Source organism: Phycodurus eques, chromosome 10 (genome assembly GCF_024500275.1).
Source record: "Phycodurus eques isolate BA_2022a chromosome 10, UOR_Pequ_1.1, whole genome shotgun sequence".
Classification (NCBI taxonomy): Eukaryota; Metazoa; Chordata; class Actinopteri; order Syngnathiformes; family Syngnathidae; genus Phycodurus; species Phycodurus eques.
The window spans coordinates 9,191,251-9,204,698 of NC_084534.1; the positions used below are offsets into that span (position 1 = coordinate 9,191,251).

Sequence of the window (13,448 nt, forward strand, 5' to 3'; positions counted from 1 at the left end):
ATGTCCAAGAAAGCTGGACTACCCAAGGAAAAGGAGAACATGCAAACTCCACGTGATGAGATTTGAAACCCGAACCTCAGAACTGTGAGGGAGACGACCACTACTCCACTGTGCTTCTTATGATAACAAATAATTTTAATTTGTTTTATGTATCTTGTAATAAAGAAATGTATTTTTTAGAAGATTGGTATAGTTTCAGAGACATAGCCAGGGCTTTCCTCCAACCTATGGACGACCAGGTTTTTATTGGGTTGAGTAAAATCAATGCTGATTTCTGAGAAAATATTTGAAAGAACTCTTTGACTCCTTTATGTTTAAATAATTAATGTAACTAATATTTCACATACTCTATGTGTTGTTGTTGTGGCAATGCATTTTTGTGGTACGGTGAAACCAAAATTCTAATTTGGGCCTTGAGGTGAAATGTTTAAGCCATTGTATAGAGGATTTCACCACTGTTAAGTGACTAAGTTCTGAAAAGTAATAAAGTTAGCAATCAATAAAAATACAACATTTGACTGCATTGAAAAAGATTGAATGAATGATGTTGGATGTCTTTTAGTTTTAAGCAATAAGTCATCTTGATCCAGTTTGGCACTGACTCCGTTTTACACATTTTGCAGTGTGTCTTTGATGGATGCCTTTGTTTCTATAATAACAGTGATACTGAAGGCTGCTGATGAATTCCGTTCATCTATTATTCAAACGTATTTTCAGTGACATGAATCATTTCTCACAGCGATCCTAATGATTAGTTTTGTCGAACGTCTTTTGAATTCCTTTTAATCACTGCTGGCAAACCCTCATAATTTGTGGGGCCAGCACTTAAGTCAGAGCGGCCTGATAGCATCAGTGCATTGCAGCAAGCAGACATGAGCTCAGTGGTCTGTCGGACATTCTCGGTCATCGCAGTGCGCGCGTTCCAGCGGCCCGCCTGCTGTGAGAATGAGTGTGCCCCATCTCCCACTGCTGCAAAAACCCTCTGGAGCGCAAACAAAACTGCCATTGTGAGCATCGGTGCGAACGGACATTGTCTTTGCCTTCCCCTGCCGTGTACTTTGAGAATGATTATTGTATGCGCATACAATATGTTAACATTAGCATTGTGACAGGAAGGGGGCCCGTTATTATGGAGCAGGAAATGACCTGCCAGCAACCATGATGACCTCAAAGGGAAAGTAGTGACCTCAGACTGACCTCTGTGGGCTTGATCGGTGCCGTATTCTGCTTCACTACTCCCACAACAATGTTCTGGAAAATCCCTCTGCTGTAATGAATGCTTGCTCACGTTGTAGCATTTTTTTGATTTTTCATGGTTTTCATCCAGAAAACAAATTAGTATGTCGAAATGCAGTGCAGCATACTTCTGCTCTGCAGAGGAACACAAATGTCGGTTGAGGTGTTCCTTAACATACGTGCGCCCCCATGTGGTTATTACTACCTCTGGTAAATATTTTGTTTACTGAACTTCCAAGTCGAGGCATCGTGGTAGATTGGTTAGCACGTCTGCCCCCAAGGGTTCAACTCTTCGTCGACTGGTTAGCACATCTACCCCCAAGGGTTCAACTCTTCAATCTAAATTTGCATATTCGCGCTGTAGTTGTGTGGCTAAATGGTTGTCTATTTGTGCTCTCCAACTGAATGGCATAGAAAATGGATGACTTGCTCATTAAACTAAAACTAACGATGTTAGTCCAATGTTTATTTTTTATTTCAAATTTGACAGCTTTAAATTTTTTTTCCATCCCCATGTCTTCTCACACACAACCTAGTCACATATTCACTAATTTCAGTGAAAACAACCCAAAACCTCTAAAAGTAGAAAATGGGACTAAATTACAGACAAAAAGTGACAAAACATAAAAATTCAGAGCTTTAACTATCATGGGAAAGTAGAAAAATAGTAGTTAAGTGCAAAACCGGAGACAATTGAAACCATCATACCGAACCGCTTGAAAAAACGTAGTATTGGTATATGTGAGCAAAGACATGAGAGAACACATGAGCTTGACTTTTTGTTATTCATTTTGCAAAACATGAAACCTAAATCATTAAAACAAAAGTTGAGTTTTAAACAGCAAACATGTAAAGTCTGAGCATGTGACAAAGGGAGAGCTCAACAACTTGTGATGAACCAGTTTTATCACAAGGCACAACGAGTGTTTGGATAAACCCACAAGATGACACGTTACTTGCTGTACATGATGTGAAAAGTATGTTTGTCACATACATTGGTGTACACATGGTTGGCTGGCTGCGGGGTGAGTGTTGACGTCTTGTTTAGAGAGCATCCAGCAGATTGTCGATACGGCCGATGAGTTCTTGTCTCTTGCTGGCCAGAGTCTTGTCGTTCTCGATGTAAGCCTCTTTCTTCACCTTGCCGGCGACCAGTCGCTCCGCCTCCTGGCTGGCACGGCACACCAGCTCTTTAACCTGGCCGTCTAGCTTCTGCACCTCCGCCACCTGGTGAGGAGATAATGACGGTCACTCTACGTCCACTTTATTTAAACGCATCCTGGCAAACATACAATCGGCACGCACCTTGTCGGCCAAGTCGGAGCCTTCGGCCTTGAGGCGAGCCTGCAGCGAGCTGATCTCGTTGGTGAGCGCACGGTGGTCCGCCTCAAGCGTCTTACGGCCGCCGTTGAGCGAGCCCGTATCACGAGATTGCTTGTAGCGGTTGACCACCTCGTCCATGTGTCGGTACAGGCCCAGACGCTTGTTGACCAGGGTCAGCACCTGCTCAGTGATGGAAGCGACCTTCATGCGCACCTCAGCCGCTGGGTCCTAAGAAAAAAAAAACTTCTTGCATAATCATAGGACGATAAGGGATGGTGTATTTTTCGTCATAAGCCTTGTTGACTCCTCTTTAAACAGTGTTTATGGTTGTGACCATCAATTTTGCCCCAACCACTCCAAATAACTTTGTTCCAGAAGTTTTAAGGCTTGTCTAGGCGCTGTTGAGCATATTCTAAGTGTATGTTTAAGGGGGTCTGAAAACTTTGCATACCCACTGTATATCAACTTAAGTTGATTTTGGGTTTCACTTTACAAGCCAAACAATCTTCATGTCATGTGGCTGAAATCTTTATTGGTCCACCTGACTGGCTTTGGATCAACAAATTTTCCACTGCTTTGTCAAAGTTTGAACACTACCGATTGTCATTTTCAAATCTTTAATTATCTTTTTATACCCTTTTCCGGATTTCTAAAGTTAAACAGCTTTTCTCACCGGTCCTTTGACAGTTCTTTTGCTTTCCGCATGGCTGACGATCCCGCAAAGTCAGTACAGCCTCGGATGAAATGTGCAGGGGACTGAACACACTGACTATTCATACACAAGATACTAATTACAATCCAACAATTCATGGGTGTGGAAACGTATCCTTAATATCCATTTAAACCTGCGTGTGTCAACCTGTGCATGCTATCTGGCGAAACATTCAAGGGTATGTTAACTTCTGATAGGAATTTTGAGGGTTTTGAATATTCATCTGCTGCATACAGTCCAGTTTTCTGTTATAAAACTGGAATTCCCCCATTGTAGTATTAATAAAAGATGTTCTTTTAGTGGCTTAAACAAACCTTCGTTATGGCAAAGTCCATACGAACATAGATGATGACGGTGAAGAAGAGAATGTAGAAAGCTGCGACTACCAAGAGAGGCTCCTGCAGCATCAAGATCTTATTGAAGTTGTAGTGAACCTGTAAATTACAAAGCATGAACACTATTAATAACACTTGTGCTTTTTCAGTGGTTGTCTTCAATAGCTGATTGTTAAATTAAAAAAAAAAAAAAAAAAAAAAAAAAAAAAACATTTAAAAGTTATTTTTATTTTTTATATATGTGACCCTGCAAATTGCAAAAGCATTTTTAAAAACCAACTCTACTCTATTTACATTGGTTGAATCAAGGCAACTGGACTTGTTTGTTGAAGATGTTTCAACTTTCATCCAAAAGCCTTCAGTAGTAAATTTGAGGTGTGGAGTCACAATATAGTTGTTGTTGGTTTTACCCGCCAAAGCTGGTGAACAACCGTCCAGCATGCCAACCGGTCGTTCAGTTATCTGGTGGAAAATCAGCTTGTTCATGGCCACTCTTCCTAAGGAATGAATCTTCAGGGCAGGAATGTCAAAACATTGGAAGCAGACGACAGTGATCTGTTCAGGGGGTGCCTCTCCCGCTTAACATATAGATTGCTTCTTCCACACCAGAAGTTGAACATCAATGTCTTCAAAGTTTCCACACCAGAAGTTGAACATCAATGTCTTCAAAGTAATGCCTCTTCCTTTTGAGAATAAAATGAAGTGCTGGACACAAGCTGCTCTATGATGTTGTGTCATGCGTTTGTGTAAAGGCATTTTGGTCTGTCCAATGTAGAGCTCATTGCACTCCTCACGATAGTGCACTGTACTGCAAAAACAACAAACACCCCAGAGGTATAAATAGGGAGAGTCCATACTTATAATTTAGAAAGGTGAACCGTCTTCAACAAACAACAGGAGTCCAGCTGCCTTGATTCAACCCTCGCGAATAACTATGACCTGGTTGACAGAAGAAAGGTCAATGCATGAAGCCCTCTTCATAAAAGCAGTCTTACCACAACATCCTGAATGTGCTGCTCCACAAGGTTGTTCTTGGTGACGACCAGCACGGGTCGGCCGAAGGTATCAAGGTAAGTGTAGTGCAATTCATTTGGCATGCGATGAATGTTATATGGTGTATCCATCTGGATGTTTCTAAAGGAAGTGGTAAAATAAAGTAGTAGTAAAATTTGAGAAATGAGCATGAAGATTTTTAAAAAATTATAATTTAAAAAAATTAAAAAACATTCTACTCAAATGTTGTTTCCTCACTTAGCTCCCTCTGGTAGGATTATTTTCACAGTCATGTTGTCAACGACCTGGTCATCATAGATGTGGTCAACCAGTCTCATCTTCAGTGCATATTGGTCCCCTAAATGAAACAGTATGTTTAGGAACATACAGCAATTAAGGTTTCTGTTCAACATCAATGTAGTACTGATGAGCTCTTCCAAGCCTCCCATGGCTGTAAAGTGAAATTTTCTTATCAAACCATGTCAGACGCTAAATACACAATTGCATAGAACTAGCACAATTACTACTACTACTCACATTTAAAACCATGGATGCTCACATAAGAAGACAAAGAACAATTAAATCATACAAATAAGATTGCACATATATTTATTTCCTTTGACCCTATAATTTCATTTATGAGTATCTTTACACAAATACACATTACACTGAAAGTATGTATTGTCTTGCCAGCTAATCATATCCACATAGCAAGATGCAGTCCAAGAGTAATTGCCTCAACAACTTACAGAATAATCTCCTTTCCAAGGAACTGTAACTGAAAGTGTAGTGACCAGATGGGTCTCACAAGGTTTATTAAAATTGATATAATAATTACTCATGCACGTGATTGTTCCTCTTGCCAGAGTTTACCATCAACTGGCCCCAATCGAGGTCAACCACTCACCCAAGGGCGAAGAAGTATCACTATTATCCAAATATATACCAGAACTGCCATCCATAAAATGGCCAAATACTAATCTAAAGTGAAGACCAGCTCTTCGCAGGAGATAGGGACTGAGCCCTCCCACTAACAGTGAAAACTAGGAGTAACTGATGCCACACCAAAAGACAACTGCTTATTGATGCCAGAAGATGGCAGCAAAGCACCATTTGTCTTAATCAAACCCCTCAACTGACTTCATCATAGTGAATTGACACCAAGATGGCAGCATTGCAATAGTTTTGTCTAAATCACTACTTGGGCACCCCTCTCTGCTTCAGGAGGCTGCCGTGTGACAAGTATAAGGAGGAGCAATCTGATTCTTCACGGTTCATAAGAAAAAAAAGCTGCGTTCTGTGTAAAAAAGATACTTATTTTAACACGGTTCACATTATTTAAGCTGGATGGATTTCCAATCCACTCACCCAGTGTGTAGAGATACTCATAGCTGGGCAGGTTGTACCCAATAATGTAGTGGGTCTTCCAGCCTCCAAACAAAGGGAAGCGAGGCCTGATCTCTACCTCCACAGAGTCATCCAGAATCTGCAGGTGGGAGGTGGAGATGTTCCCAATCTCATCCCTGTAGTAAACATCTTGCGCAGAAGCAGGAAGTATAGTCTGTTAAGAAGAAGGGGAGCTCATTGTTATCACAATAAGAAACCAGTAATTAAGCGCAAGCGCGTATACCTTGAAGGACTTGATAGAAGAGATGCCACTGTCTGACTGACGCTGGTAATCGTAGCGTGAAAATGGACCCTTCAGGATTGCTCCAGTGTGCCTCACGTCGATGGTCTCCTCCACAGCGATGTTGCCCCAGTGAGACACCTCAATGGTGCGAGTAACGCTACTGATCGTGAGGAAAGGTGTGTTGTTCTCAAAGTGGATTTTCATTGTATCCTAGACATGAGAGGACATGCACGGTTAGAACTTCCTGCCACTTTCCAGCACAGATTGTCACTGTGTGATGAGCAGCACCTGGCTAAACTGGGGAATGTCACTGTATGGACCGTATTCAATTAAATCATCAGTCTTGCTGGGATTGCCCAGTTTGGTGTAGCTCTCCACTGTTTTGGATGCCAGGCGAACGCGCGTCGTCTGACTCTGGGTGGGGTATGGTGAGTAGAAGTAGTGGTTGCCTTGAAAAACTACCAGCTGGCGCTCAGCCTGGGTGATGTCCGATGGGAAGGGCTGGAGGACGTGGCTGAATGTCATTTCCACTTTTAGTTTGACCTTAAGGCCCACTACCAGCTTGTACGGAAGAGTTACTTTGAAAAAGAACCCGCTGTAAAAGAGAGCAGCACAAATGACTTAGTTTTCATCAACAAAGATCCTAACTGCTTCTGCTAGAAATGAATAACAATAGTGCTTTACCTTAAGCCGTTAATTTTTGTCTCCTGGATGTCAAGTTGGCCATCCTCCTCTTCATCACCTTGCACCTGTAAATCAATATTGTTTTTCACTGAGAACATTTTATTTAAACGTGCCAGTATATTGTAAGAAGTATTTACAATGCAAAGATGTACCACCCGTAGTTTTCCGACTATTGCTGATCGGCGAAAATTTGCCGTCAGCTCCCCCACCCCCACTGTTTGACGATAGGGGGCGCCATTCAATTCACCACCACTACTGTTCACTGCTTATACAAACACCATGGATGCAAGCAGAGACTGACTGAGGCTATGTCCACACGAAAAGGCCTTGCCTCCCCTCTACGACTCCGTATGAGAAAATACAAAGTAGTTTGATGGGTCATTTTTCTTGAGGTAAATAAATTCATCATTTAAAATGTTAATTTATTAAGGATTGTGTTTACATACACTGCTGTTAAAAGTCTGTACTTAGACAATTTCAAGCTTTCCATGAAAACACACCATTGTATATACACTAATGTTAAAAAGTTTGCAGGTCACTAAGAAATATCCTAATTTTTAAAGTGAAACACTATTTTACTACCACATTAACATTGTCTAGACTGTTTCTCTGATAGTCATTGATTGTGTAGTGGAACATACTTTGGTGCAGGCAGTGGGTTCAGTTTCCATTCAGTGACGGTATGAATGTGACAGTGAATGGTTGTCCGTCTCTATACAGTGCCATGAAAAAATATCGTCCGCTTCTCAAATTCTTATATTTTTGCAGTTTCCCCACTCTAATGTTTAAGATCATCAAACAAATGTAAATAGACGAATATTACCCAAGTCACTTAAAATGCTGTTTTTTTTAAATGGTGATTTCAGTTATTAAGGAAAACAAACTATTAAAAGTTACGCGGCCGTGTGTGAAAAGTACATACCCCCCTTGTTAAATCATGAATTAATTGTGGCTAACCACAATTTTTGGTTAATTTTCACTGATCACACCCAAGACAGATTACCTCTCGACCTTTTCAATCAAAAAAATAAAAAATCACTTCATCTGTTCCGACAAAATCAGATCAGACAAAAGATCTAAAAAAGCTGCAAGAAAAATCACACGATCCAAATAAATTCCATTTATCAGTCTGGAAAGGGTTGAAAGGTCAATTCTGAACCTTTAGGATTTCAGCGAACCACAGGGAGAGCAGTTATGGATGGATGAACATGGAACAGCGGTGAACCTTCCCAGGGGTGGCCGTCCTACAAAGATTACCCTAAAAGAACAGCAATGACTCATCCAGGAGGCCACAAAGGAACTCAGGACAACTTCTAAACAACTGCAGGACTCCCTTGCCTCATGATACAACAATAAGGAAGAGACTGGGGAAAAAAAAAAATGGCATCCATAGCAGAGAAAACCACTGCTGACCAAAATGAACATAAAGGCTAAGCTTACTTTTGCAAAAAAATAAATATATATATATATATATATATAAAACATCTGAATGATTCCCAAGACTTATAGGAGAATTAATGAATGAAAGATGAGTCTGTGTCTCTCGTTACATCGGGCGTAAATGTAGCATAGCATTTTAGAAAAAGAACATACCAACAGTCAAACATGGTGGTGGTAGTGTGATGGTCTTGGTTTTTTTTTTGCTCCTTCAGGGCCTGGACAACTTGCTGTGATTGATGGAACCATGAATTCTGCTCTTTAACAGAAAATCCCGAAGGAGAACGTTCAGCCATTAGTTTGTGGCCTCAAGCTGAATCGCACTGGGATTCTACAGCAGTATAACGATCAAAAACACACCAGCAAGTTAACTTCTGAATGGTTTAAAAATGCAAAATGAAGGCTTTGGAGTGGTCTCGTCAAAGTCCAGACTTGAATCCGATTGAAATGCAGTGCCATGACCTTAAAAAGGCCGTTCATGCTCGAAAACCCTCCATTGTTGCTGAATTCAAACGATTTTGCAAGGAAGAGTGGGTCAAAATATCTCCACAGCGATTTGAAAGACTCAGTGCCAGTTATATAAAACGCTTGATTTCAGTTGTTGCTGCTGAGGATGGCCCAACCAGTTATTAGGGGGGGTCATTACTTTTTCCACACAGGGCCAGATAACTTTGAATATTTTTTTTCTCCATTAATTAATGAAATCATCATTTAAAAAGCGGCACGGTGGGCGATTGGTTAGAGCGTCTGCCTCACAGTTCTGAGGACCGGACAAATCTCCGGCCCCGCCTGTGCGGAGTTTGAATGTTCTCCCTGTGCCTGCGTGGGTTTACCCCGGGCACTCCGGCTTCCTCCCACATCCCAAAAACATGCATGGTAGGTTAATTGGCAACTCTAGATTGCCCGTAGGTGTGAATGTGAATGGTTGTTTGTTTATATGTGCCCTGCGAATGGCTGGCAACCAGTTCAGGGTGTACCCCGTCTCCTGCCTGATGATAGCTGGGATAGGCTCCAGCACACCCGCGCGACCCTTGTGAGGATATGCGGCTCAGAAAATGGATGGATCATTTAAAAACGGCATTTTATACTTTTACACCGATCTGATCGGAATCGGCCGATAATTTGCATTTTATGCTGATCGCTTAAATGTCATAATTCGACCATCTGATCAATGACGATCCGCAAGACATTTCCTCCACGTCGCCATTGTGTACAGTATATTTGAATCCAAAAGCTAGTTTATTTTTAGCCTTGTCGCGTGTCTCTTGACGTAGTACTGTAAATATCTGACCGCCAATAAAGTTATTTAAAAAAAAAAAAAAAAAAAACACATGGCAGCGGTGCGGGACAGACAACACGTCTGAGACGTGAAATCGGATCGGTTATCAGTTTTTTAAACTCGCTGATCGGTTCCAAAAATCGTGATAGTGTAAAACCTACTGCATTTTAAGTTCACTTGGGTTATATTTGTCTGATATTTACATTTGTTTGATTAACTTAAACAAAGTGGGAAAATTATGCAAAAATATAAGAATTGGAGAAGGGGGACCAATACTTTTTCATGACACTGTATGTGCCCTGCGACTAAGTGGTGACCAGGTCAGGGTGTCGTCCGCCCGAAGTCAGCAGGGATAGGCTCCAGCTCCCCGCAACCCTGAACAGGATTTAATTTAGATTTCACATGATATTTCTAAGTGACTTCAAACTTTTTAAAGGGGGGGAATTTCACTCTAAATCCCCTTATCTTCACATTATCTACACAATTTCTCCCCATTATTTTGTTGAAGTTGATTGATGCAAGTTAATGGTGGTGAAAAACTTTCAAAGCTTGCTTGGTATCAGAACAAATAAAGCAAATCCCAGGTCAGAAAATAAGAAGATTTTACGTTAAGACCACATTGCCCAGTCCTAGATTTAACATAAGAAGCTACTGATTCAGTAAACGTCTCAAAAGACTTTGCACTAAGTGTCCCCAGGAAACATCCAAAATGTCTGCTAAACTAAATGAATACAACTCTGGTTGATTAATTAGTTGTTTTGATGTACATCGCAATCTCATTTATTTTGTTCAAATGGTGCGCGTTACCAGGTCGAAAAAGCATTTTACGTCCTTAGGAAGTGGGCGGGTCCCCTGCGCAGTCGTAACCGGAAGTACGCTGCCCAGCGCATACGTGTCATTCAGTCACTAGAACAAACGTGCGCCGCTGAGGAAGTTCATGTTAAGCAAATTTAAAAAATCCCCAGTACATTCACAAAATACTAATCCAAACTGAGATTTGTTTCAAAACGGTTTAATTAACTGGAGGTTAGCAATATGATACTTGAGTGGCTGTTAAACGCTAAACCCGCCGGGCCACCCACATTATTAGCTCAAGTTGCGGTTCAACACACTTAAGATTATAGATGACACAATGGTAAAGCATAATATGAACACAATACAAACTAGTTAGACAAATAAAAGATTCGGCTGAGACAGGGCAGGGCCAGTCGTGTGCCATCTGGTATGAAGTAGCCGTCAAGCTAGCCTGCTACTGCTAGCATGCAAGAGCCCGTGGTTGCGCCTTGAAGTTTTATTATTCGCTCATTTTCAACTCACCGAGGCTCCAATGTGCGCCAGATGAGGGTAAAGCTCAGGATCCACGGTTAATATCACGCTTTGGACGTCATAGCGTCCGTGGTTAGACATCGTAATGTCCGCGGTGATCTTAGCCAAATGAGTGCTCAGATCCACTGTCCTCTTGACGTCGTCGTTCACCAAAGTGGCCGAACACAGTGCGACCATAAGCAGCAGGAGCGCGCCTCGCAGGGGCCTTCTCGACATGGCTGCGAAGGTTCAAGACGACGAAAACCGGAAGAGTGTTCGGTTCGGGATGGAGAAAGTCGAAAGGCCAACACGCCTCGCCGCTCGCACATGAGAAAAGATGACGCTTCATTCATTTGAACGTAATGACGTCACAAGAGAGGCCTGCGCCCGAAACGACTGAAGCTCTTTTTTGGGGGGGGAAGACTCGCTCTTTGGACGTACGTATTTCTTTTTTAAATGACCGCTTTTAAAATCCCTTTTATTAGACTGTATCTGGCCTTTAAAAACTCGGTGTTCTGACTGGAGTTTTGCACACAGGTGTTTAGGCGTCATGCAGTAGTATGTAGTTGCTCGTTTATATCTACCGCGGTGAACCAGACAGACGGGCCGAAATAGCTCAGTTGGGAGAGCGTTAGACTGAAGATCTAAAGGTCCCTGGTTCGATCCCGGGTTTCGGCAGACGGTTGTACATTTTTGCAGTAGAACCCTTAAAAGGTGAAACTCGTTACAAAATAAGCAATAGAAATCATCGTAAATTGCAAAAGTGGTGATAATCTGCAATTACAGTAAATTGAAGCACATATTGGTGTAAAACAAGACACTTGGTAAATTAAAATTAATGTTTTACTTCCAAAGTTCACATTTAATAACTACTGCATCGGTTAAAAAAAACTTTGGGCACAAAATAGTTTCTTTCATGAACTGGCAATTGTTTGATGTTGCCAGCGAGCCCTTTTTTATGAGCATTTTCAAAAGTGCAGATCATATTTTAGGCTCTCAAATTTGAATAAGCAAAACAAATAATTCATGGACATCTGTTTGAGCAGAGGAAAATTGATCAACATTTTGCCCATTTTCTGAGATGTTTGGAATTAAACACTACTCCCCCAACCCCAACTCAAAAAGAGTGCCAAATTTGCCAAATTTGAAATCTAAAAATCCTCTGTGGCCCACCAAAACTTAAAAAAAACAACAACCAAGATGAAACAGGGATCAATAATTCCTATAATTGTCATACCGGTGTACCATGCCATTAATACTGCAGCACAAAGTCTGAGCAGAAAGTAAGGGGGGAGGGTTGTTTCTAGCATTACTATATTGCAATGCCCTCATATGTGGTCAAGGATGACATGGTCGGCGATGCATTTTAGATTGCTTTATTGCCACTAACGGCTGCTATCAGCTACAACTCACGATCAAGCTAACTTGAACCAACGTTCTTTGCACTTTCATCTGAAATGTTCCTTTGTGCTTTGCTCTATCATCTTTGCTGACGCCCTTAAACAGCCCACACTCAGAATTAGAGAATCACAGTAATATACGAACTGTTTGCGTAAATTAATACCACACAATCATTTTTTTTTTTTTCATATTTTGAAAGAGCATGACATGTAAACGTTCACAGGGCAGGGAAGAAAAGTAACCAAACCCATGGATTTAACAAAACAAAACTATTGCAGTTGAGCAAAATTCCTGCCATGTCAGTATGAATAGCAGTGTGAATAGCTCTCTTGGGGTTCTGGTACAGCATCCTAATCGGGTTGAAGTCAGAACTTTGACTGAGGCACCCCGGAACTTGTATTTTCTTCTTCTGAACCCTATTTGTTATTTTGCTTCTGTGTTTTAGATCATTGCCCTGATGCAACACCCATCCTCTTTTGAGCTGCAACTGTTGCACAGATGGGCTCAAGTTTTGTTTCTGCAAAATATTTTGATAAACTTGTGAATTCATTTTTTCATTGATTACAGAAAGGTGTCCAGGCCCAGAGGAACCAAAGCACACCCATAACATGATGCTCCTTCCACCATGCTTCACAGTTGGGATAAGATTTTTATTTTGGTGTCATATGCCATTTTTCCTCCACACATGGTGTTGTGTGTTCCTCCCAAACATCCATCCATCCATCCATTTTCTGAGCCGCTTCTCCTCACTAGGGTCGCGGGCGTGCTTTAGTCTATCCCAGCTATCATCGGGCAGGAGGCAGGGTACACCCTGAACTGGTCGCCAGCATGCATGCATTTTCATGACAATAAAAGGTGATTCTTCTTCTTCTTAAGAAGTGGGACACTGAGAGGACAGAGGAGAGGAGAAAGGAATACATTGAGATGCGGCGTAGGGCAAAGGCAGATGTGGCAAAGGCCAATTCAAGAGGCATATGATGACATGTGTACCAGGTTGGACACTAAAGAAGGAGAAAATGATCTTTACAGGTTGGCCATAAAGAGGGCTAGAGATGGGAAGGATTTGCAGCAGGTTAGGGTGACTAAGGATAGAGATGGGAATGTGTTGACTAG

At 41.5% G+C, this 13,448-nt stretch overlaps 1 protein-coding gene and 1 non-coding gene across 3 annotated transcripts; one reads left to right on the plus strand and one right to left on the minus strand.

Annotated features, from left to right (window-relative positions):
* Positions 1-1,669: 1,669 nt before the first annotated feature.
* rpn1 (ribophorin I) lies at positions 1,670-11,288 on the minus strand. Of its 2 annotated transcripts, none has more exons than XM_061688665.1 (10): positions 10,947-11,288; positions 6,914-6,978; positions 6,518-6,824; positions 6,230-6,439; positions 5,968-6,160; positions 4,858-4,957; positions 4,602-4,740; positions 3,586-3,705; positions 2,542-2,787; positions 1,670-2,463 (listed from the first exon to the last, which is right to left on the minus strand). In XM_061688665.1, exons 1-10 carry the CDS (start codon positions 11,169-11,171, stop codon positions 2,281-2,283), a joined length of 1,788 nt encoding a protein of 595 aa, XP_061544649.1. In that variant the 5' UTR covers positions 11,172-11,288; the 3' UTR covers positions 1,670-2,280. The 2 variants fall into 2 exon arrangements, with proteins under 2 accessions (XP_061544649.1, XP_061544650.1); XM_061688666.1 differs by lacking the exon at positions 10,947-11,288 and adding an exon at positions 7,555-8,260.
* Positions 11,289-11,539: 251 nt separating this feature from the next.
* On the plus strand, positions 11,540-11,612 carry trnaf-gaa (transfer RNA phenylalanine (anticodon GAA)). The gene has a single exon. It is a non-coding gene; the product is annotated as a tRNA-Phe (tRNA).
* The last annotated feature ends 1,836 nt before the right edge of the window (positions 11,613-13,448 follow it).

What these genes read in the sequence shown, in the direction of transcription:
- rpn1 (XM_061688665.1), bottom strand. Translation starts at nt 11,171, where the DNA reads ATGTCGAGAAGGCCCCTGCGAGGCGCGCTCCTGCTGCTTATGGTCGCA. An exon ending in TGGCGCACATTGGAGCCTCG is followed by an intron (nt 6,979 to 10,946) that starts GTGAGTTGAAAA and finishes ATTGATTTACAG; the next exon opens with GTGCAAGGTGATGAAGAGGA. An exon ending in ACAAAAATTAACGGCTTAAG is followed by an intron (nt 6,825 to 6,913) that starts GTAAAGCACTAT and finishes TCTCTTTTACAG; the next exon opens with CGGGTTCTTTTTCAAAGTAA.